This window comes from Arvicola amphibius, chromosome 8 (assembly GCF_903992535.2).
Source record: "Arvicola amphibius chromosome 8, mArvAmp1.2, whole genome shotgun sequence".
NCBI lineage: Eukaryota > Metazoa > Chordata > Mammalia > Rodentia > Cricetidae > Arvicola > Arvicola amphibius.
Window position 1 is genome coordinate 74,416,873 of NC_052054.1, and position 24,656 is coordinate 74,441,528.

The window sequence follows — 24,656 nt, forward strand, 5'->3', positions numbered from 1 at the left end:
AAGAGAAAGAGGGAGGAAACAAAGAAGAGCTGGAGGGGAGGGGGCAGGGATCCCAGCACTCTGGAGGATAAGAGACAGGGGCAGCAGGGTAACAACACCGAGGCCTTTTTTTTTTTTTTTTTTTTGGTTTTTCGAGACAGAGTTTCTCTGCAGCTTTAGAGCCTGTCCTGGAGCTAGCTCTTGTAGACCAGGCTGGTCTCGAACTCACAGAGATCCGCCTGCCTCTGCCTCCCAAGTGCTGGGATTAAAGGCGTGCGCCACCACTTCCCGGCTTCACCGAGGCCTTTTTTTAAAGAAAAAGAACTAGCGGAGGTGGCACATCGCCATTCACCTGTCTTTCCACTGGGCAACCAGACACCTGGTGGCTGGCTGAGTCCCCATGAGTGCAGCCCACTGCCTTGTGCCTCCTTGCAGCTTCATGCTGTGCGTGAAGCCTTTTGAATGTCTGCCCCTTTTGCAGCCCCCGCTCCTAGCAGCCCTCAGTAATCGATATGATAGTTCTGTCCTCAATCAGGCCACGTACACCTGAGACTTAATGGTCAGCAGAATTCTGCTGCCCATCTTTCGCTACAGATGCCAGTCTAGACCTTTCTCTAGGCCAGCCCTTTCTCAACCTGCAGGTCACGACTCCTTCACAGGGATAGCCTAAGACCATGGGAAAACACAGATATTTACATTATGATTAATAATAGCAAAATTACAGTTCTGAAGCAGTAACGAAAACAATCTTATGGTTGGTCACCATACCACAAGGAACTGTATTATTATTACTATTATTTGATTTTTTCTAAGCATGGTTTCTCTGTGTAGCCCTAGCTGTCCTGGAACGTCCTTTGTAGACCAGGCTGGCCTTGAACTCAGAGATCCACTTGCTTCTGCCTGGGAGTAAAGGCATGTGCCACCACCGCCCATTTGAGGGACTGTTTTAAAGTGTTACAGAATTAGGAAGGTTGAGAACCACTGATGTAGGTGTTCTCGATGCTCTTGTTGAACTGGGCCCTGCCTATAAGCCCTTCAAGATCGCGCCTCACAGCCAGTCCATAGTCAGTCCCGTATTTGCAGCGTTCGGTCAGCCCAGAACACTGGAATTACTCCCCTCCGCCGCATCCTACCCCGTCCCGCCAACACTACCAAAGACCCAGGATTCGAACTCGAAATCTGTGTTTGGCCCGCCTACCCAAACACCAGGCCCGCCCAGAGGAACCATGCGCATGCGCCATTTTCAGCCGCACCGTGCTCCCGCCTCCTCCGTAATCCGCATGCGTACCGAAACCAGGAACCTCCACGCGCGGGCGCGCCCAGCCCGCGGCGCACGCGCAGAAGCAGCAGCGCGGGGCCTGACTTGTTCCACTGCACACTGTCTTCCTCTTCTTCCTCCTCTGGGCGCTTCCGGGACGCCGAGGCCTGTTCCGGAATAGCTGGCACCCGCTTTCTCTGCCTCTCTCTCACGTTCGTGACCTTCCGGCGCCTTTAACTCGGCAGGTGGAGGACCCTCCCCGCCCACGCTGCACTCCTGTCACTCAGAGCGCGCGCCGCGCCCCAGGAACCAATCAGCAGCTGCCGGAGGTAAGGGGGGGCCCCCGCGAGTCTGAGAGAAGCACGCGCGCCAACGGGGCGGGGCTTGAGGGGGCGGGGCGTGCTCAAGCCGCGCCCCCTGCTCTACCGTTAGGAGGTCGCCGGGCAGCTGGCCCATTTGAGTGGGGAGCCGGAAGGTCTCGTATTGGTGACGCCGTTGGCTGGAGGTACAAATAAATTAGAGCTCCTGTGAAGTGTCCCCGTAGCACCGATATGGCCCTCCTAATAACATCAGGAGGATATTTCTGGAAATACTCCCATAGAAGCCTGAAGCCCGACACTCTTACATACCCAAGGAATGTGTTCGTGAGACCTGGGTTTGGGGGTTCCCTATGCCTGAGTATAGGGAGAAGGCCCCGTATAAGATTGCAAATATAAATAGTTTTAAGTACTAGGGAGCACTTAGAAAAATGGGTAAGTAGGGCTGGGCACGGTGGCTCACACTGTAATCCCACCAGTGTGGAGCCAGAGATAGGAGGATTGCCATGAGTTTGAGCTACACACAACAGGAGGACCCTGTTTCAGAGGGAGAGGAGAGGAGGAGCAAGCTGTAGACTATTAAGTTCTGGAATGTGTCGTGCCTCAAACAAAAGCATTAGAACAGTTAGGAATTGGGGGTCTCCAGGAAAATTTTGCAAAGCAACTTGTCAATTCTGGAAGCTTCCCCAGAAGAGACGCTTGAGAACAGAGGTGGCCGTGGCTCAGTCTGTGGAGTGATTGTTTGTAAACACGAGGACCTGAGTTTGAACCCTGCAACCACATGAAAAGTTGGGTGTGGTGGCATGGATTTGTAGTCTCCTGCGGGGGTCCCTTGGCCAGCAGAATAGCCTAGTTGATAAGCTCCAGGTTCTGTTGAGATACCATGTCTTAAAAAGAAAGTGGGGCTGGCAAGAGGGCTCATTAGGTAAAGGTGCCACCAAGGCCAAAGAGCTGATTTCCATCTCTGGGACCTACGTGGTGGAAAGAGAAACTGGTCTCTCAGAGATTGTCACCTGACTTCCACATACATGATACATCTCTGTGCGTGTGTGTATGTGGGTGGGGGTTGGGGGGGTGTGCGTGTCTGCTCATACACGATTAGTGATTTGAAAGAAAGTGGATGTCACCTAAGAAACTACACCTGAGATTGACACCTGGCCTCCACATGTGCACACACAGACACATGGATGCACACTACACCTGAGATTGACACCTGGTCTCCACATGTATACACACACACACATGCATGCACACTACACCTGAGATTGACACCTGGCCTCCACATGTACACACACAGACACACGCATGCACACTACACCTGAGATTGACACCTGGCCTCCACATGTATACACACATGCATGCACACTACACCTGAGATTGACACCTGGCCTCCACATGTGCACACACATGCATGTATGCACACTACACCTGAGATTGACATCTGACCTCCACATGTGCACACACAGACACATGCCTGCATACTACACCTGAGATTGACACCTGGCCTCCACATGTGCACACACACTCATGCATGCACACTGCACCTGAGATTGACACCTAGCCTCCACATGTAGACACACAGACACATGCATGCACACTACATCTGAAGTTGACATCTGACCTCCACATGTGCACACGCATGCACACTACACTTGAGATTGACACCTGGTCTCCACATGTGCACACACGTATCACACTACACCTGAGATTGACACCTGGTCTCCACATGTGCACACACACACATGCATGCACACTACACCTGAATTTGACATCTGACCTCCGCATGTGCACACACACATACGTGACAAAGAAGCTCTGAAAGCCCCCACCCCAAGAATATGCTTATTAGGCTTCATCTCTGTGAGGTCACTGTAAGAGCCCTGAAAATAAACAGTTACGTAATAGTTTGTGGAGAGCACTCCCAGAGAACTCTGAAGACGGCAGGTCAATGGCCGCTTAGGTTCTGGATTGTTCCCCACAAGAGCTGTTAAGTAGACTCAAACACTGATTCCAGAACACTGCCCAAATGGACCCTTACTTGCCTGAAAGGGGGATAGTCACAGTAAACAGGCGCGTTAGTGTGAGGGCAGGATCCCTGTGGGGCACCAGGGAGGTTTTCAGAATAATAGGGGAGAAGACAGTTAATTGCAGGGGAGGAAGGAGTCCCAGGTTGTGGGGAGGTCCTGGGTCTGTAAACAGTCATTTACGCTCTGAATCACTCCCATAAGCATCTGTTATCAGCCCTTCCCCTCCTCTGTCAGTCCAGTCTGTGGCTGGGAAGAGGTGACTAGAGCCTAGGAGGGGCTAGACAAGCCCCTACATGGCTAGCAAGATTGCCTCTCATTTCTAGAGTGTTTCACTGGGACCTGTTGATGTCATTGAGGCCTGAGGTGGTCATGGGGAGGGTTTTGAAGGAACGCAGTGTAAGCACTAGATGCTGTGAGTCTAGGTTCTTGGGGCCCACACTGTCCTTACCTCCACTGCTTCTGCCCTCTGTAGAAGGCAGCCATAGCCACTCTGTAAATTGGTTGGGGCCAGGTTCCGATGAGATTGTATGTTTGGAAACCCAAGACAATGTAGATTCCGTCTACGGGCCATGGTTTGCCAACCTGACCTCTTGAGCTAGAGCAGGCCATTCATACAGTCCTGTGGACAGGGGAGGACTCAGGTCGTCTATACAGTCCTGTGTGGACAGGGGAGGACTCAGGTCGTCCATACAGTCCTGTGTGGACAGGGGAGGACTCGGGCCGTCCATACAGTCCTGTGTGGACAGGGGAGGACTCAGGTCGTCCATACAGTCCTGTGGACAGGGGAGGACTCAGGTCGTCCATACAGTCCTGTGGACAGGGAAGGACTCAGGTCGTCCATACAGTCCTGTGGACAGGGAAGGACTCAGGGCGTTCATACAGTCCTGTGGACAGGGGAGGACTCGGCATCCATACAGTCCTGTGTGGACAGGGGAGGACTCGGGTCGTCCATACAGTACTGTGTGGACGGGGGAGGATTTGGGCTGTCCATACAGTCCTGTGGACAGGGGAGGACTCGGGTCGTCCATACAGTCCTGTGGACAGGGGAGGACTCGGGTCGTCCATACAGTCCTGTGGACAGGGGAGGACTCGGGTCGTCCATACAGTCCTGTGGACAGGGGAGGACTCGGGCCGTCCATACAGTCCTGTGGACAGGGGAGGACTCGGGTCGTCCATACAGTCCTGTGGACAGGGGAGGACTCGGGCCGTCCATACAGTCCTGTGGACAGGGGAGGACTCGGGCCGTCCATACAGTCCTGTGGACAGGGGAGGACTCAGGGCTGTTCCTACAACACATTCCACTGTAAAGAGACACTAGTGGTGGAGAGTAAGTCATCTTGAAGATTAGACACTGGAGAGACCTGTGAAGTTCAGAGTGGGAGGGCTGACCAGCAGAAGGTAGTCCATGGGAACCCAGTGGGCCTGGGGAGCCAGTCCCTGCCGCTCACCACACTCACAGGTCAGCAGTCCTTCGATGGATTTGTAAGAAAATGACTTTTCCCAAGACTCTCGTTTTTGTGTGGCTCTGCTCCTGAAGGTTGTGTTTGTGCTGGAACATTTCAGTAGTTGTGAATAAATATATTTCTCATTGCCCTCAGGGGTAGACTGTGGGATTGCCAATACTCGTGTCTTGTTTTGCCATGGTTGCCGTTAAGTTGCCTTGGTGATCAGACTGGCTGCCTGAGCTCTAGCCTCCGCACTCACGTTTCTTAGTCAAGAGGAAGGAGAGGCAAAAGACTGTGCCTGTCTCTGTAAGGGGACGTTTTCGAGTATTCCTGAACCATGCTTCTGATACCATACCACTTACCACACCAAACTGCAAAAATAAACAAACAAACAAACAAACAAATAAATAAAATTAGAGAAGTATTTTCTGGATAGCTGTGTGTTTACCTGACCAAATGGAAGAAGTCAGGAAAGATACAGGACACCGGCGGCCACCTGCTCCCTCAGCCACAGATCTCCCTTTGGGTTGTTCTCTGTGCATATGTATGTATGCGGTTACATGCACATGCATGTAATACCCAAGGAAGCCAGAAGAGGATGGTGGGCCCCAGAGCTGGAGTTTGATGTGATTGTGAGCCATCTGATGTGGGTGCTGGAAATGGGACTCCATCTTCTGCAAGAGCAGTATGTACTCTTAACTGCTGAGCCATCTCTCCAGCCTCTGGTTTGTTTGTGGGGTTTGGTTTTGGTTGTTTTTGTGAGGATTCATTTATATCAGAGGGTGGGTGGGTGTAATGGGTACAGGTGTGTGTGGAGGCCAGAAGCATTGGTAAGTTGGTGTGTGGAATCAGCTAGTTCTCTCCCACCATGTGGGTCCTGAGGACTGAATTCAGGTCATCAGTGTTGGTGGCAAGCATCTTTACCCACTGAGCCATGTCGCTGGTCCAGTGGTTCCTTTTATAAGAAGGAACCTTCATATAGTCAGATGAGCCCCATGGAGAGGGAGGATTCCTTTGCGCTAAAATCTCCTTGTTCCCTCCAGGTGACCATGTCCGAGTCTGGGCACAGTCAGCCTGGGCTCTATGGGGTAGAGCGGCGGCGGCGGTGGAAGGAGCCGGGCTCCAGTGGCCCCCAGAACCTCTCTGGGCCTGGAGGTCGGGAGAGAGACTACATTGCACCCTGGGAGAGAGAGAGACGGGTGAGTGACCCCAAAGATGGCATGCAAAAATCCAGGGCTCTCGTTTGGTTGAACTCCTGCTGTCAGCCAGGCTCAATACAGGGCCAGTGGACATACCCATGTCCAAAACTGCCCTCAGAAAGCAAGGAGGAAGAATAATAAAGGGGCTGTTTTTGATGATGTGGCTAAGAAGACCTTTGAAGAGGTGACTTTGTGATTTTGTGGGGTTTTTTTATTCTTTTTTTAAGGTTTATTATTGTTATGTGGAAGGGGAATGTTCACATGAGTACAGGTACCCTTGGAGGCATCAGATTCCTTGGGAACTGGAGTTACAGACAGTTGTGAGCCACCTGCTGTGGGTGCTGGAAACTGAACTCAGGTCCTTTGGAAGAACAGCAAGTGCTCTTAACCACGGAGCCGTGTCTCCAGCACCAAGAGGTGACTTTGAGTTGGGGCCTGAAGGAGGTGAAGGGACAAGCCATTCCAAACCCTAGATGACGAGCACTGTGGACAGAACAGCATGTGCAGGGGTCGTGGTGATCTGTGTGGTGGCTGGTGAGGCTGCAGCCGGAGGGGGACCTGAGAGGAGGTGAGCTCAGATCCCACAGGCATGACAGCGTTTTGCAGAGAGGAGCTGCATTAGAGGATTGAGCCAGAGCTGATACCAGCTCCTGTTTCAGAGTCACATGCCCCACTAGTAACATGTATGCCCATGTTTGCAGAGTGTCCTGTCTCTGTGGGGCTTCCTGAACCCTCACAGGTGCCATGTGAGCCCATGGACTCTGTTCATGCACAGCCCTTGGGGGACACTCCAGGTCTTCCCACAGCTTGTCAGCCATAGTCCCTGAAGAAGCTGCTGAAAATCTTACCTTTGTCTCAGGCAAGACTGCTCCCTGAGCCTTTGTACATCTGCCTTACCCACCTGACCGCAGCCCCTTCTTGTCATTCTGCTCATGTGTGTTCTTCTCCTGCTGGGCTTGTTCTGGATCCCCTACCCTTCCCATCCTCCTTGTTAGACACCCCTGCTCGTGAGCACACCTGTCTGTCACCCCTTGCCCCAGCCTCAGTCCTGGAGGTGTTCTCTCAGAGCTGTTCTTGCCAAATACTCTGGGTCATCCTGGGGTTCCAGCGAGCCTCTGAGCCAGCAGAATGAATAGGACTTAAGGAGAAATAGGCCCAGTGCGGGTCCACAGTGACCTTAAGCAGGAGCAGGCCTGAAATTTGGACCTTCTCCTCTAGACTAAGGGTGATCAGGAGGCAGAAGAGGATGACGCATAGGAAGGAGTCCATTTGCCTGTGAGAACAGGGACAGGGCCAAGGGCTTGGCAGTCAGGGTAGTAAGGATCCCAGTGGCTCTCACAGAGCAGGTGCCTGCCATGTATCAGGGGTCCCACTAGGCAACACACAGGCAGTTTCCCTCTGTCCTATACTGTCCTGTGAGGGTGGAGCTCCTGCCCTGCCCCCAAGGTTGACCAGGTAGGAGTGGGTGTAATTCTCACTTGGGTTCCCACACCAGCTGCAAAGCTCCCACTCTCCCTCCTTCCCATGGGGCTGCAGAGGACGCTCTTAGGGGTGGCGAAGATGTAACTCTGCAGCCAGGTGAACAGGTTCAGAGCTTGTTCCCATGCTCAGCCACATTCTGCATGGGTTTCCCAGTGTCATGGGAGTAGTATCAGCACCAGGGTAGGGTTGGGAGGCATCATGGAGGTTGTCTGAATTAATAGCTGCATTCTCTCTCCTCAGGATGGCAGCGAAGACCCCAGCACTAATGTCATGCAGAAAACCCCCATCATCCTCTCAAAGCCCCCAGCAGAGCGGGTGAGCATTGAGGACCTCAGGAGGGAGGTGGGAAGAGGGGTGATGGGAGATCTCCATGGTGATCTGCAACCTTCTCACTCCCACAGTCAAAGCAGCCTCCACCGACCACAGCCCCTGCTGCACCGCCAGCCCCAGCCCCACTGGAGAAACCCATTGTGCTCATGAAGCCACGCGAGGAGGGAAAGGGGCCTGTGGCTGGAGCAGGGGCTACCACCCCTGAGGGCACTGCCCCGCCACCCCCCACAGCCCCTGCGCCACCCAAAGGAGAGAAGGAGGGGCAGAGACCCACGCAGCCTGTGTACCAGATTCAGAACCGGGGCATGGGCACTGCTGCACCAACTGCCATGGACCGTGAGTGGACCCCACAGCCTTGACAGGAATCAGTTCCTGGCCGCCTTAGATCCTCTCCATCCTGTCCCCTCTTTGTATCCAGCCGTGGTGGGCCAGGCCAAGCTCCTGCCTTCCTCGCCCACTCAGACCCTCACTGCCTTGTGTAGACAGCAACTGTACTTTCATTTCTCAGACACTCAGACCCAAATAATCGTACAAAAACTATATTAATTACAATACTGTTTGACCAATATCTTAGGCGTCTTTCTAGCTAACTCTTATATCCTAAACTAATTCATATCTATTAATCTGTGTATTGCCACGAGGCCATGGTTTACTGAAAAGGTTCTGGCCGCAGAATCTTTCTCCTTGACTCTGCCTACTCTCTTTATCTCTGTTCAGATTTTCTACCTGACTTTACTCTGCTAAGCCATTGGCCAAAACAGCTTTATTCATTAACCAATAAAAGCAACACATTTACAGAAGAACTTCCCACATCATTTCCCCTTTTCTATCTAATTAAAGGAAGGTTTTAACTTTAACATAGTAAAATTACATATAACAAAACAGTTATCAAACAAAAATTATAGTTACAATATTTAGTCCATTTACATTTGGCAAATTAAGGAAAATACTTTATCCTGTATTTGTGAGTCTGCAGTTTTATATCTAATTTATCTTTCATCATAACTAAGGAAAACTATAACTGTATTCAACTCCAGCAAAGACCCCAGAAGGATATATTACCTAAATAAACACAAGTGCATTGTAACAACTTCCAAAGATCTAGAATTGACAGAGATATCTTGCTGCCTGGACAGTCACCCAAAGTTCTTTTATAACGTTGGGGCATCCATCTTCAGCCTTCAGGCCCATAGTATCCAGCAGTCTTTTCCATGAAGCAGGAAATTTGAAGGTTTTTTTTCTGCCTTGTAATGACAAAGTTTGTCAGTTCCTTTCTTCTGTGTCCTGCAGAATGTCTAGCAGTTTCTTCTGTGAAGCAGGAACCCTGAAGGACGACCATCCCATCTTTTGGAAAGTTTAGCAGTCACTTTTCTGTGGGTCTTGCATGTCCAGTTCATACAGCATACCATTAAGCAGTCCAGGCAAGAGCCATTTCTTGCCCAGATGGCTAGCCTTGTATTGAAGGCAAATTCCATAATGAGTTTCTTCAATGTCCATTAACCTCTCTGAATTGGTGCTGCCAGAAGCAGACATGTCTCACTGTCAAGAAGTCTAAGTTCTTAAACCATTTTAAATGCTATATTCTGTAGGTCTTTGGAGTGTTGAAGATTATCTAACTGAAATAAATCTCTATCTAGAAACTAACATGACTAAAAGTTTGATTATTATAGATGACTACCTATTAACCTGTATTTCTTGATTATACATTACATTTTTAAATGAGCTGCAAACATAATACTTTAAACAAGAGCAAAAATACATATACACAGTGTAACAAAATCGACCTTAAATCTGTATGGACCAAAATCCATACCAATACAAAGTATTCATCTCTATATGAATCTTCTCTCTTTCTGTCCAGCTGTGGTGGGCCAGGCCAAGCTTCTGCCCCCGGAGCGCATGAAGCACAGCATCAAGCTGGTGGACGACCAGATGAACTGGTGTGACAGCGCCATTGAGGTACGGCCTCCCTAAATCCCACACATCTGTCCGTAACCCTATAGAACAGCCCTCAGGACCTGCTAGGAGCTCCCATCAATCAGGCCTGAATTTCATCCAACTTAGGGGCAGCAGTTGAAAGACTGGGTTTGCTGATTTTAGGCGAGAAACAGTGGGGATTGGACCCCCGCTAGCAACTTCTCTGTTCCCGAGCTCCAGCTCCAGGCTGCTTTGAAATTTTTTGGTTCAGAAGTAGGGTACTAAGTTGCTCAAGCTGCTCTTGAACTGTCCAGTTTTCCTGCCTTAGCCTCCTGTGACACCAGGGCTAGTTGAAACCCTGACATGATCTGATGTCTCTTGCTAGACATCCCTGCTACCCTAATACCAGAACCTCTGTGCCATGGCACAGCAGAGGAAGGTCCTGATCCCGCTCCCACACTCCTCCAGGTCCAGCCGCATGCTGTCTTCACGGTGCCAGCCAGAGGCTCCTTCCCAGCAGCTCCTGCTCTAGCGAGGGCGTCATGTTATCAGGCCGATGTGCCTGTGCCTCTCTACTTTTGTACCTCTTCCACTGTTCAGCAGACTCTGGAAGGGCCGCTCTTTCCCAACCCTGTAGCCTGAGCCTGTTAGTGCAGCATGCCAGGGCTGTTTATTAACCTGGCCCTGCCTGCTGGCTCCACTGGGCCCTTTCTGTAGAGATAAGCCACTCTTTTTGCACTGCCTTGTTTGGCAGCCTCCACCTCTGCAGGACTACTGAACACTTGACATTGTGACCCCTATTTAATGAATTAAAATAGCCACAGCGAACCCCAGTCCTGGGTAGTTTGGCTCATTAGACTCCAGTTGGCCTTTGGAAGAGGTTCTTCTGCCCCCTGGTGGTAAAGATCAGCAAAGCTGGCGACTGTGTTTACAGACATAGCTCCTTGCTCTGATCTAATCACACTCTGATCTGCAGAGACTGCCCAGAGCAGGGGCCTGACTTAGGTGGTCCTGTCTTCCTGCCTCTCCACTCCTCCCCTGAAGTACACTGGCCTTTCCCCTGTGGTTCTCAACCCTCCTAGCTGCCCCTGCCAGGCTCTACTAGGCTTGTGAGGCTCATGTCTTCCATTGCCCCCCAGTACCTGCTGGATCAGACTGACGTGTTAGTGGTCGGTGTCCTGGGCCTCCAGGGGACAGGCAAGTCCATGGTCATGTCACTGTTGTCGGCAAACACTCCAGAGGAAGACCAGAGGTGAGGCGCGGAGCCGTGTTGGAGACGGGCGTGGGGCAGCGGACTGGGATTGTAACGAAAGGCTTCAAAGTGGCTTCCTTGTCCTGGGCTCATGTCATGGACGAGGATGAGTGTGAACTATCTTTGGAGTGAGGCGTCACCAAGGCTTTTAGACAGTGGTGGCTGCCTCAGGCTCTCCTCTTACTCAAGTAGTTTTTTAATTTAATTTCTATGTGTTTGAGTGTTGTGCCTGTGTATATGTCTATGTACTGCTTGCCTTCGTGGTGCCCACTGGAAGCCAGGAACGGTTTCACATCTCCTGGAATGGTGGTTACAGGCAGTGGGAGCCTACCATGCTGGCGCTGGAAACTGAACCTGGGTCCTCTGGAAAAGCAGCCACTGTTCTCAGCTGCTGAGCCATCCCTCCAGCCCCTCAAGTGAATTATTGACAGATGAAGCAGCTGGCACAGAGCCCAAGAGTTAAGGGCACCTGGTGATCTGGGAGATAGGACAGGGAAGAGCGGGTTCTACGCTGGCCTTGGTCCTCTGCACAGGGACAGTGAGGCCTGAGGTGTCGCTGACCTGCACATGGGTCTTCCGTGAGGGGACATGAGATGAAGATAAATGGTGGTAGAAGAGAGGGTTTGGAAGGGGACCTTAAGAACTGCATCCTGACACTGAGGCAGGGAAGCCTGGCCCTCCTAGAAATAACCTTTCCACGTATGTGAGTCATAGGTTAACCAAGCCCTACCCCTTATGTGGAGAGTGACCTACCACATGTCTCACGTTACATATGCCTGCCTTCTCTCCCTCTCTCGTGTGCACATGCTCACACACACACACATCCACTAGGTTATCCCTCCTGTCTCCTAAGGCACCTCTTAACACAAGACTTACTACTTCAGGCGCCACCATACTGTTGGCATTAATTAGCCCTTTCCTAAAGTTGATTCAGGTCAGTGCCTCACTGGAACTTCCCCCTCTATCTACACAACTGAGTGGGAGCAGGGAAGGCAGGGATGGGGGACTAGAGGAGCTTGAGAAGACCAGAGGAAGACTCAAAATAGGGATGGGCAGTGTCTTAGTTAGGGTTACTGTTGCTGTAATGAAACATCATGACCCAAAGCAATTTGGGGAGGAAAAGGTTTATCTGGCTTCCACTTCCACATCACAGTCCATCACTGACGGAGTCAGGGCAGGAACTCAAACAGGGCAGGAACCTGGAGGCAGGGGCTGATGCAGAGGCCATGGAGGGTGCTGCTCACTGGCTTGTTGTCATGGCTTGCTTATTCTGCTTTCCTGTAGAATCCACCTAGGACCAGCAGCCCAAGGATGGCACCACCTGCCGTGGTGTAGGCCATGAGATAATACGCTACAGCAGTGGTTCTCAACCTGTGGGTCTTGACCCTTTCACAGGTCACCTAAGACCATTGGAAGACACAGGTGTTTACATCACGATTCATAACAGTAGCAAAATTACAGTTATGAAGAAGTAACAAAAATAATTTTATGGTTGGGGGTAAGCATAGCCTGAGGAACTGCATTAAAGGGTTGCGGCGTTAGAAAGGTTGAGAACAGTTTTGCTGCAGCCTGATCTATTGAAGCATTTTCTTCCTTTCACTTCGAGTGGGGGTGCTCAAGACAGTTTCTCTGTGTGGTCCAGCCTGCCTGGAACTCACAGAGACCCACCTGCCTCTGCCTCCCAAATACTGGGATTAAAGAGGTGTGCTGCCACCATCCAGCCGTGAAGGTATTTTCTTAATTGAGGGTCCCTCTCCCATGACTTTAACTTGTGTCAAGTTGATATAAAACCATCAGCACATTGACTCCTTGTCAGCTTGATAGACACACATACCACATTCAGTCACAACCTTTCCTTTCTCAATGATCCCAAGATCTCACATGAAAGACATAAATAACTTTAAAAGACCCACAGTCTTTTTCTTTAATACTTATTTATTTATTATGTGTACAATATTCTGTCTATGTGTATGCCTGCAGGCCAGAAGAGGGCACCAGACCTCATTACAGATGGTTGTGAGTCACCATGTGGTTGCTGGGAATTGAACTCAGGACCTTTGGAAGAGCAGGCAATGCTCTTAACCTCTGAGCCATCTCTCCAGCCCAAGACCCACAGTCTTTACAGATTGAAACACATTAGAAATTCCTTTAAAATGCCCATCTCTTTAAAATTCAAAAATCTCTTCTACTGTGGACCCCTGTAAAAAGCAAAATTAAGTTAAATACTTTCTTGTTTCAAGAGGGAAGGACCAGGGTACAGTCAAATCAGATCAAAGCAAAATCAACAATATAAATAGCTCAACGTCCAATGTCTGGGATTCACTCGACGATCTTCTGGACTCCTCCAAGGGCCTTGGGTCACTTCTCCAGCTCCACCGTCTACCGCTCACACACTTGTCTTCTAGGGTCTGCAGCTCCACTCCACCACAGCTGCTGTTCTTGGTACTTATCCCATGTATACTGGCTGGTTTTGTGTGTCAACTTGACACAGGTTAGGGTGATCAGAGGAAGGAACCTCAGTTCAGGAAATGCCTCGGTGAGATCCAGCTGTAAGGCATTTTCTCAATTAGCAATCAATGGGGCAGGGCTCATTTCCATGGTGGGTGCTGCCATTTTTGTGCTGCTGGTCCTGGGTTCTATAAGAAAGCAGGCTGAGCAAGCCAGGGGAGCAGGACCGTGAGCAGAACCCCTCTATGGCCTCTGTATCAGCTGCTGCTTCCAGGTTCCTGACCTGACTTCCTTTGGTGATGAACAGCAGTGCTGAAGTGGAAGCCTAGCAAACCCTTCACTCCTCAACTTGATCTTTGGTCGTGGTGTTTCATCCCAGCAGTAGCAACCCTAACTAAGACACCATGGTGCTGGCATCTCCAGAACACTGGGGCCTCTGCTGCAACTGGGCTGTACTTTCACCAGTAGCTTCTCCTAGGCTCTCTTCACGGTACCGTCTCAACTTCTTTACATGACCCCTTCAGTCCTGAGCCTTCAACTGCCACTGAGGCTGCACCTTCCCCAGTGGCCTCCCCTGGCCTCTCACAGTGCCAAGCCTCAGCTGCTCTCCATGACCCCTTCCTGCCTTCAAAAGCAGCACTTCCTGGGTGCCTCTTACATTACCAAGTTCATTTGCCAACTTGTACAACCTTGGCCACCTCTGGAACACAACTTCTCTGTGATGACTTCACCTCAGTGATGCTGGCCCCTTCCACAGTCCTCTCCAAAACAACATGGTCAGGTCTGTCACAGCAGTACTCCACTACCCGGTACCAACACAGCACTATTGCTGTAATGAAACACCGTGACCAAAATGCAAGGTTTATTTAGCTTACATTTCCATATTGCTCATCATTGAAGTCAGGGCAGAACTCAAACAGGGCAGGAACCTGGAGGCAGGAGCTGATACAGAGGCCATGGAAGGTGCTGCTTACTGGCTTGCTTACAGGCTTGTTAAGCCTGATTTCTTATAGAACCCAGGACACCAGTCCAGGGATGGGACCACCCACCCATGGTCTGGGCCCTCTCCCATCAACCACTAATTAGGAAAGGTCCTACAGGCTTGCCTGCAACCCAATCTTTCTGCGGCATTTTCTCAATTGAGGCTCCCTCCTCTCAGATGACCCCATCTTGTGTGGAGTTGACATAAGACTGCTCAACACCAGACACAGGAACGAGGGCCAGGTTGTTCCCAGAAGCTGGAGCTGGGCTTTTGTACAGAAGGTGCCTTATCCTTAGAGTACAAAGGGCTGTGAGCCCTTTGTGTGGAGTCTCGCATCTGAAGCACAGTTTTATTGTTGCTGTGGTTGGGGATGGGAGGGTTGGTTCTGTTTCTTTAAGACAGGGTCTCTACATAGCCCAGGCTGGCCACATAGCCCAGGCTGGCCCCTATCCCATAGCCCAGGCTGGCCTCATAGCCCAGGCTGGCCCCTATCCCAGTCCCTCTGCTCTCCCTCAGTGTCAGGTTTTTCTTCTATGGGAATGGGCCCGTACTTCTTACCAGGTCTTGGCCTAGTGGAAACCCAGAAAACGTTAGGGATTACCATTGCCTGAGCCTCGCCTCTCCATCGCCGGCCTCTCTGCCCAGTTGCATCTACAGCTTTCTGTGCCGTCATGGTGTTTCACCTCTTGGGTGGCGCTTTGCACACCCCTCAGCAGCAGGCACAGTCCCCTGTGCTCTCTGTCCAGACTCCAGAAACCGCTCTCAGTTTGCATTTTACCCATGGCGTGTGGTAGACTTTGGTTCTGGCTCTTTTTGTCAGCTCATAGAGATTTCACCTCATTTACAGCCTGCTTCCCCTCCTTCATGCCCAACCCCTGCTACCAGCCATTATCTCCCCTGGCAGATGCTGAGATCTACCCAGGCAGTCTTTGTGCCTTCGCTCAATTCAGCAAATGTGTACCAAATGCTCCTTGCATTGCCAGCCCCTGTTCTTGGTGCTGGGTTCCACAATGCGCGTGACTGTCATAGCCTGCCATGTGGGCTTGTTTTCTGGGGAGTTTGTAAAGAGAATCCATCTGGCGTGTTAGAGCCATTTGGCATGTTGGAGGATGATAACAGCCAGGCATGTGGTGAATGCCTGTGGTCCCAGCTTTCAGGAGGTAGAGGCAGGAGGATCAGGCATTTGAGGTTATCCTCAGCTACATAATCAGTTCAAGGTCATCCTCAACCTTATCCTTGTTCAAGGACAACAAAACCAGTTATAACAATTGGCCAAATTACAGTTTTTAAATCCAGCAATGAAGGAAGAATGGACTCAGTGGATATTGTGCCCTAATGAGAGGGCATACAGACACAAAGCCTTAGGCCTGGGACATGGGCCTGAGTTGCAGAACAAACAAGAAGGGGGTCAGTGGCTCAGGGACAGCTTGCCAAGTGAGGCCCATGGGTTTCAGTCACACTGCAGAGAAACATGGGCAGAGGGCTATAGGAATGAATGTGAGAGGCCCCGGGAGGTCCCATGCCTGCGGAGCCACCTCCAACCTTTCCTGCAGCCCTTGCACACAGCAGAGAGGAGCATTTTCCAAACCAAAATCTATTCATCACTCCTCCGCTTCAGGGCATCCTGGACTCATACACCCCCACCCCAACTCCTGCCTGTGTCCCATGAAGAAAAGCCTGTATGTCTGCCTGCTGATACTCCTACCTCAACCTGGCCTGTTGTTGCCTTTCTCCTCAGTGTTGCCCTCTGTGCCTCCTGTCAGTCTAACACAGCCCTGGTCAGCATCCACCCGTCCTCACGTGTATAAACCTGCCCCTCATCACTTGCTCCCTGGAACATCTTCTTGCCCTCCTCAGGGCAGATCCACTACCCCCACCCATCCCATCATTGTCTTTTCTTAGCCGCATAGTTTCAGAGCATCTTTGAGCTAAATGGAAGTCTTTGGAGCCAGCGGCTTTGTTTCATCTGATACTCTGTCCCGTGAGCACTCTCAAATTGATGTTGGGAATCAAACCCAGGTCCTCTAGAAGAGCAGTGCACACTCCTAACTGTCTCTCCAGCCTAATTGCACACTTCTTGAGTGTGAACTTCGTAGGTGATATTTGCACCACACATACCAAAAGTTGGACACACTTGGTTGGGTAGTAGTATCATTCCCTTCTTTAAAAAATAAATAAATAAAATGCAACAGCATCTTCACTGTGTAGACCAGGTAGCCTCATAGTGATCCTCCTGCTCTTGCCTCATAAGTGCTGGAATTAACAATATACCCCCACGATGCCTAGCAGTTTTCATAATTTTTTGTGACATAGTCCCACTTTGTACCCTGACTAGCCTGGAATTCATAGAAGTCTGCTTACCTTGTTCCTCCAGTACTGGCATTAAAGATGTGCACCACGGCTTCCTGCCCTTGTCATCTCCATATTACAGATAAGGAAACTGAGGAACAGGGCTAAAGGGCCAGGAAGACAGAGTTGAGATCTACAACCTGGAAGTCTGGCGGTCTCTGCCTGTAAACACTTGAGTCTGCTGGCTCCCTTAGCTGCACTGACTGTACCTGTGGGTGGGCATGAAGCTGTGTGCTGAAAATCATGTCGTCACTCCCTAGCCGTGGCGTCACATGGAAGAGATGGAAGGCCTGGGGGCTGGTGGAGAGACTCAGTGCCAGACAGCTCATGTGCTCCATGTGTTCTCCTCATAGGGCGTATGTCTTCCGGGCTCAGAGTGCCGAGATGAAGGAACGAGGGGGCAACCAGACCAGTGGCATCGACTTCTTCATTACCCAGGAGCGGATCGTCTTCCTAGACACGCAGGTGCCAGCCCGGCCCCAGCCCCCTCTCCCTGGCCCTTAGCATCCTCCTGTTAGAGTGTATCCCTCCCCATTCACTTTTGCACTGTGGCCTTCAGGTGTGTGTGGCCTTGGGTCTGTGTCAGTCTAGATCCTGAACTTCAACCTTACCAGGAATGTGACCTGAAGGTGAACTCTGTTCCTTCACCTGTCAGTGAGGGTGCAGGCTCTCCTCAGCCTCTTGGAAGCTCGTTCTAGTCTATGGAATGGTCCAAGAAAAGTGTTTGACCAACACCTGGTACCAGGTTCTTGCTTAGAATTGTCACTGTCATTGGGACTGACCTGCCATGGACATCCGGGCAGTTGTTCTCAGCTTCACCCTCAGGCCCTTCACAGGTCCTTTTCCATTTCTGACCCCAAGTTTCAGAAAAGGGGAGTCATACTGCCTGTCTGCCTGGGAGTTGCTAAGTTTCACAGTAGCACCGACAGAGGTAGACCTGAGCCGGATGCACTCGGCTCTCAGCACTGGGGTCTCTAGAACAGTCTCTCTCTACACTTTGACCTGTTTGCCTGGCCAATGTCTCCCCTCCGAAGACTCCCATGGTGCATGCTTCTTGACATTTGCGGCCTCTGATGCCTCTGTTCTCCATGCCCCTCCACTGTGGTGTGAATCACTGCTGTGTGTGTCCAGTCCCCAACTGCCTAGAGTCATTTGGGCACTGGGCCTGGCCCAGCGTTGGTACTCCCCCTTGGGGAGGTTCTGTTCTCCAGGCACTGACGACACAGAGTGGAAAACCGGCTATCTGGAAAGGCTTCAGGAAAACCTGGAACCTTGGGTGCCAGGCCTTGTTGTGTAGGGTCTGCAGAGACCTGAACACAAGCAGGCCTGGCCAAGAGCACCTTCCAGAACAGCTCACACCCTGCTAAGGGCAGTATGACTGACACCAGAGTGGTTTCCCAAGGTGTTCAGTCGACTGTGACTTTCAGGAAAGCTCAGTGTGCTAACCACTGTTTCTTCTGCATGCACTGATGCAATTTGTAAACCCACACCAAATTTCACACTAATCATTTTTTGACCTAAGTAATTATTTCAGCAACACTTTGGAAGCACATAAAACAGCCAGCGACAAAGAGTCTTTAAGGGGCCAGGGCTTATTTACGCTGTGTGAAACTTAGGAGCACCAGGGGCTCTTGGAACTCGGGGCTCTTGGAAATAGCAAGGCTTGTCTCAGGAAGGCTGGGAGCCTGGCTATGCTCCGGAGTTCATGGTTCGTCCCCTCTTGCTGACCAGCGCTGCAACTGGTTAGACGTGACCTGCTCCGCTACTATCCATGGCTGTGTTTGCCTGCACTCTCAAAGCATGCCTTGCAGTAACTGCCTCACCTTTCGGGTCCATCTCTTGCAGCCCATCCTGAGCCCATCCATCTTGGACCACCTCATCAATAATGACCGCAAATTGCCCCCAGAGTACAACCTCCCTCACACCTATGTCGAAATGCAGGTGAGGGAGTCTGGTAGGGACTGAGCTGAGGGCTGGGTAGGGGCCGGGGGAATCTGGACCAGGGGCTGGGCTGGGGGAGGGGGCAGCTCTGGCTGAGGACAGACCTGGCCTCCAGCAGTCACTTTCCACCCCTTGCCCTCAGTCTGGTGCCCCTCTATGTAAGGCGGCTGCTGCTTCCTACCTGGCCACATTTAGGGCTGGCCTGTAAGGAAACAGGTCACACAGTGTCACTCACAGAAAGAAGCCCTTTGTGTTGCCCCTTGAGCTGCATCCTGGGAAGAAGAGCCGGTGTCTGACCTCTGTCTCCTCGCCCCCAACAGTCACTGCAGATAGCTGCCTTCCTCTTCACGGTCTGCCACGTGGTGATCGTTGTGCAGGACTGGTTCACGGACCTCAGTCTGTACAGGTGAGCTGCGAGACAGGCTGGAGGGAGGACAGCCTCAGGCCAGGACCCCACCGGTCCCCTCAGTAGCCATGGGGGTACTGTTACATGTTCGTTGCACTTGGTCGTTCCCACAGGTCCAAAGGCCTCTGCTGGCTTCTCCACAATGGAGTCTAGGTAATGCCTGTCTCCTCTGCTAAGGCCCCATAACAAACCTTCACCAAGTTCTCTCAGTCACTGTTAGACTACTTACAGGGCAGTGGTTGCAGCAGGAGCGTAGGTAGTCTTAAAGCCACCCCATGGGAAGGCCTGCACATGGAGGGATGATGGCTTCCCCATGGCTATGAGGATGGAGCCCCTCCCTAGTCCTTCCCAGCCTGCAGGCTTGTGCCTTCCCTGACATAGGTGCAGGTAGGGTAGAGCTGCAAACAGCTGCTTGGGAGGAGTAGCTGGACACTCAGGCGAGGGTCTCATGCCTTCCTCGCCCTCTCCTGTGAGGGAAGTCAGTGATCAACAAGCCCGACATGGTGGTCTTTAGCCAGTGGGCACAACTGAACTCATGAAGATGGCTGGGCCTGTGCAACAGTCCTGCAAGTGCTTACCCTGAGCACAGCCCTTTCTATGCTGCCTGATAGTGCCACACCATGAGGAAGACACCCCGGGGATCTGGCTAGCCTAGGGCCCACACCATGAGGAAGACACCCCGGGGATCTGGCTAGCCTAGGGCCCACACCATGAGGAAGACACCCTGGGCATCAGCTAGCCTAGGGCCCACACCATGAGGAAGACACCCCGGGGATCTGGCTAACCTAGGGCCCACACCATGAGGAGGACACCCCGGGGATCTGGCTAGCTTAGGGCCCAAACCATGAGGAAGACACCCTGGGCATCAACTAGCCTAGGGCCCACACCATGAGGAAGACACCCCGGGGATCTGGCTAGCCATCCCTCCTGCAGCTCAGTGCCAAGGTGCTCCTCGTTATGCCTCTTGTCCCTGGCTGTAAGCACTTGGCCTGTAGATCTCTGATGCCCTCATGGTGTGAGGCCAGCTTCAGTCCTCCCCTCCCCTCCCTTCCCACACCCCCACATGGTGCCTGCCACTCTGAAGTGACACCACTGTTCTGATGACCTCCCTTGGTGCAGGTTCCCAGCACTTCATGCAGGGTCTGACACAGGTGGGTGCAGAGTGCATAGGGGCAGGTTTGTTCAGTCCTTGGAGTTTGGTTTCCCAGCAAGCGTGCGTTCTGGCTGGTCCCTTGGGCAGCAGGAATAAGGTGGTGGGCCGTGGGGAGGAGAGTTCTGCCTGAGCATCAGGGGTCCCCAAAATTAGGTGTTTCTAAAGTTTGAATCCCAGCTATGTTGAGTGGGTACCTGCCTCTGTTCCTCATTCTGTGCAGACCGAGTAAATCAAGGAGCTCAAAGCATCTGGTGCAGCACCCACAGCATAGTACTGACACAGTGCCCACTGTGGTGGTGTTGTGCCCTGAACTGCACAGTAGTGGGTACAGCACAGTTCCTGGTTCAGAAAAGCACGTGTTCAGTGGGGGCTGCTCCTGGATAACTCTAGAGGTGGGGCTGAGTGGTGGGTCTCCCCAGCAGTAGAAGTCTGCCAGGAAGCAGAAGGGTGTGGCCACACCTGAGTGATGTAATTTTGGAGCATCCACTTACCACCATCCACCGGGATTCATTCATACAAGTAAATTAAGGAGCCCTGTCCAAGGCTCTGGGCGCAGAGGTGTGAAGAACACAGAACAGGCGGCTCCTGTGGGGGTTGTGTTCTGCTGGGACCCTCGGCAAAGCTTTGTTGTGAAGCCATGGTCTGCAGCTGGACCCTGGGAATCATGGGTAAACATATAGAGAAAGCCCATGTACTTAACAGGTTTCATTTCCCTATTAGATAACGGGTTTGTTTTATTTACTGTTACACACTTGGAAAATGTGTTGGAAAACAGCACAGAGTGAGAACATCCACATAAAGACCTGTGTGCAGATATTTATAGCACCTCTGTTCATAATGGACGCTCAGAAGCAGCCAGCGTGCTTTGAGTGGGTGAATGGATGAAGAAGTGGGTCCATCCAGACAATAGGGTGTTATTCAGACTAGGAAGAAATGAGCTGTCAAGCTACGAAAGGAACAGAGGAACCTTAAATGCATATTGTTAAGAAGCCAGTGTGGGAAGGCTGCAGCATGTGTGGTTCCGGCCATGTGACAGCCTAGAGGAGGCAAGGCCTGGGACAGGAGGGGGGTGAGGGTGAACTAGCATAGCACAGGGGACTTCCAGCACAGTAGCCCCCCACCCCTTCTATGCTGGGGACTTCTTGCCCAGTGCGTGTCTCCAGACTAGAGCGTCTGCACCAAGACTGAGCGCTGTGTGCAGGGTGAACTGGGGGGCAGTGATGACATGCTCTGGTCTGCCAGGTTGTCATAGGTGTACGCTGTGCGTGCAGGAGCGTGGGCCAGAAACTGTCTTGAGAGGTCTTGGTTGGTTTTATTCTTGGTTTGTTGGGGTTTTGTTTGTTTTTGAGGGACTCAGTTTCTATGTAGCCCATACTGGCCTCAAACCCCAGGTGGCTGGGATTACAGACACACGCCAAAACTCAAAGACAGAACCGCTGACCCAGGTGCCATGAGCTGGTGTCATAACCCTAAAAGTTCATGAGGAGGTCGTCTGACTTTCACCAGAATCTCAAGGGGCATCCTCCCAGAATGTGGAAAGGGGGTGCACATGCATGACCATCAGCCGCTCATTCCACACCTGCAGGTTCCTGCAAACGGCAGAGATGGTGAAGCCGTCCACCCCGTCCCCCAGCCACGAGTCCAGCAGCTCTGCAGGCTCGGATGAGGGCACTGAGTACTACCCGCACCTTGGTGAGAGCTGCTCTGGGGTCAGGGCCAGAGGGTGGGCAGGAATGAAGACTTGGGGAACACTTTTGTGCCTGCGAGAGGGGAGTCTCTGGAGCTCCCTCTCTGGTCCCCACTGTCTCAGTCCAACCCTGGGGCCAAGCCTGGGTCTGGTTCCATGTCAAAACGGGAGAGAAGTTGGCCTGCTGTTTCTATATCCTTGATGTCCCAGGGGGAAGGACCTGCTTACCGCCTGCTCTTTGCCTGCTGTGTCCTCCCTGGTGCGCTTCGACCATTGTGTTCCTGGACACACGTGTACACACTAGCCTCCTCTTGTGTTCCTGATCACACAGCTGTCCTTGTCTGTCTTGTCATCAGGCTAGGGATCCTTGATGCTGGAAATTGGGTCTGACTGTGTCTGTCCCCAGCACCGCCCTGCTCACAAATACTGAATGACTTGAACTAGTGGGGAAAGAGTGTAGGGCCAGGCTAAGCGTTGTCTGCTGCATGGCTATACCTTCCGCCCCTTCCCCCCTCCAAGTCTTCCTGCAGAACAAGGCACGCAGGGAGGACTTCTGTCCCCGGAAGTTACGGCAGATGCACCTGATGATCGACCAGCTCATGGCACACTCCCACCTGCGCTACAAGGGTGAGCATCCTCAGGCTCCCCTCCCATCTCCCCCCGGGCCGGCCAGTGGCCTAGATCCTTGTGCCACTCCCTCCCAGGCAAAGACCCCCAGATGAGCCTTCTGGCCTCTAGTCCCCCACCATAGACCACAGCTCAGGCTGCGGACTGGTGTCTGTTCCCAGGGACGCTGTCCATGCTGCAGTGCAACATCTTCCCAGGGCTGCCACCCGACTTCCTGGACTCAGAGGTCAACTTGTTCCTCGTGCCCTTCATGGACAGTGAAGCCGACAGCGAGAACCCACCTCGAGCAGGTAGTTACCCTTAGAGACATCTGGCCATGGGGAGACAATCTGCCCTGGGGCCGGAGAACTCGCTGGCCTGCCACTGGTGCTGGGACCTTTCTCCGGATCAGAGAGGTTTAGGAACAGCTGGTCCGAGGCAGAACTCTAAAGCACCCATCCCCCGTTTTAGGGCCTGGTTCTAGTCCACTTTTCTCACTGCTGCCTGGGTACCGAGGCCACCCCAGCTTCCAGTCCTTGGTTAGCAAGCTCCGCAGTCAGGTGATGTCCATGGCACGGCCTCAGCTGTCGCACACCATCCTCACCGAGAAGAACTGGTAAGAGTTGCTTGGGGTGCATTTGAGGAGCCCACTTAGTGCAGCCTGGAGGGCACTCTTGCAGGGGAACATCAGTAAACCCTGTCTCTCCATGCTAAACAGCACTTCCCCAGGGCCAGCAGCAGGAGTTTTGTGTGACTAACTCACGTGTCTCAAGCTTGCTACGGTTTTTGTTTTTTTTTGTGTTGTTGTTTGTTTGTTTGTTTGTTTTCTGAAAGAAAGCCTGTGCCTGTAGTCCCAGCATTGGAGACTAAGGCAGGGGGATCATTATGAGTTCAAGGCCAGCTTAAGCTACACAGTGAGTTCCAGACCAGCCTGATCTACAAAGCCTACCTTATCTCAAAAACAAAAGTTTAGGTTCAAAGAAATGTCACATAGCAAAGTCACATACTTATGGTATGACTCTGCCTCCAGCCTGCCCTGTCTAGGAGAGAGTTGAATATGAGCAGGGCTTGGTGCAGCCTCTCACTCTACTGCTGCAGTCACTGAAGAGTGGAGAGCACAGGCCACAAGGCATGGTGCTTCTCTGAGCACTTAGGGCAGAGCTCAGGTTCCTGTCATTGCTAAACCAGGGCCTGAGGGAAGGGGAAGACCTGGGCTGTGCAGCTGCTGTTGAATGCTTTGTCTATCGTGATGCTGGGAGGGAGTAGAGACACCTTTCCCCCTTGGACCTTCATCCAAGCCCAGCCCCTCAGCCTCCCCAGGAGAGGGCATGGAAGCAGGGCCACTCAGGGTGGCATCATCGCTCCAGGCTCTGGGAAGCTCCTTTGTATATGGAAACTTACTGGGCCTCAGTTTCCACCCCTGACTGCAGCCCTCCACCCACAGGTTCCACTATGCTGCCCGGATCTGGGACGGGGTGAAGAAGTCCTCAGCCCTGGCAGAGTACAGTCGCCTGCTGGCCTGAGACCGAGGGGGTAGCACACAGGGAACCCCTGTCCTGTGGACAGTAAGGGCACACAGCCTTCCCGCAGCAGGGGAGGAGAGCGCCAGAGGCCTGGCAGAGGGATCGTGGCTCCCTCCCAGAGACGTGAGGTGTCTGAGGCCAGCCCCTCCCTCAATGGGGTGCTGCTCGGGGTGACCAAGAGATCCCACCCCCAGCCTGGGATGAGCAGCCCTTCCCAAGTCCCCATAGAGACAGGCAACAGGAGTCAGAGCAGTCCCCAGGAAGCCTTCCCTAGAATTGGGGCTGGGGTTGGAGAGCTTTGTGGGGAGTGGGGGAGGGAAATCTGATGGTTCAAATAAACCTGGTCACAGGAGCC

General features: G+C 52.2%; 1 protein-coding gene across 2 annotated transcripts; it reads left to right on the forward strand.

Annotated features, from left to right (window-relative positions):
- The first annotated feature begins 1,241 nt into the window (after positions 1-1,241).
- On the forward strand, positions 1,242-24,656 carry Smg9 (SMG9 nonsense mediated mRNA decay factor). Of its 2 annotated transcripts, none has more exons than XM_038338608.1 (14): positions 1,242-1,566; positions 6,070-6,225; positions 7,948-8,022; positions 8,109-8,373; positions 9,899-9,996; positions 11,094-11,206; positions 17,339-17,450; positions 18,831-18,926; positions 19,247-19,332; positions 22,071-22,177; positions 22,692-22,799; positions 22,961-23,089; positions 23,250-23,394; positions 24,223-24,656. In XM_038338608.1, the coding sequence occupies exons 2-14, from the start codon at positions 6,076-6,078 to the stop codon at positions 24,299-24,301; spliced, it is 1,563 nt and encodes a 520-aa protein (XP_038194536.1). In that variant the 5' UTR covers positions 1,242-1,566; positions 6,070-6,075; the 3' UTR covers positions 24,302-24,656. The 2 variants fall into 2 exon arrangements, with proteins under 2 accessions (XP_038194536.1, XP_038194537.1); XM_038338609.1 differs by lacking the exon at positions 1,242-1,566 and adding an exon at positions 1,653-1,742.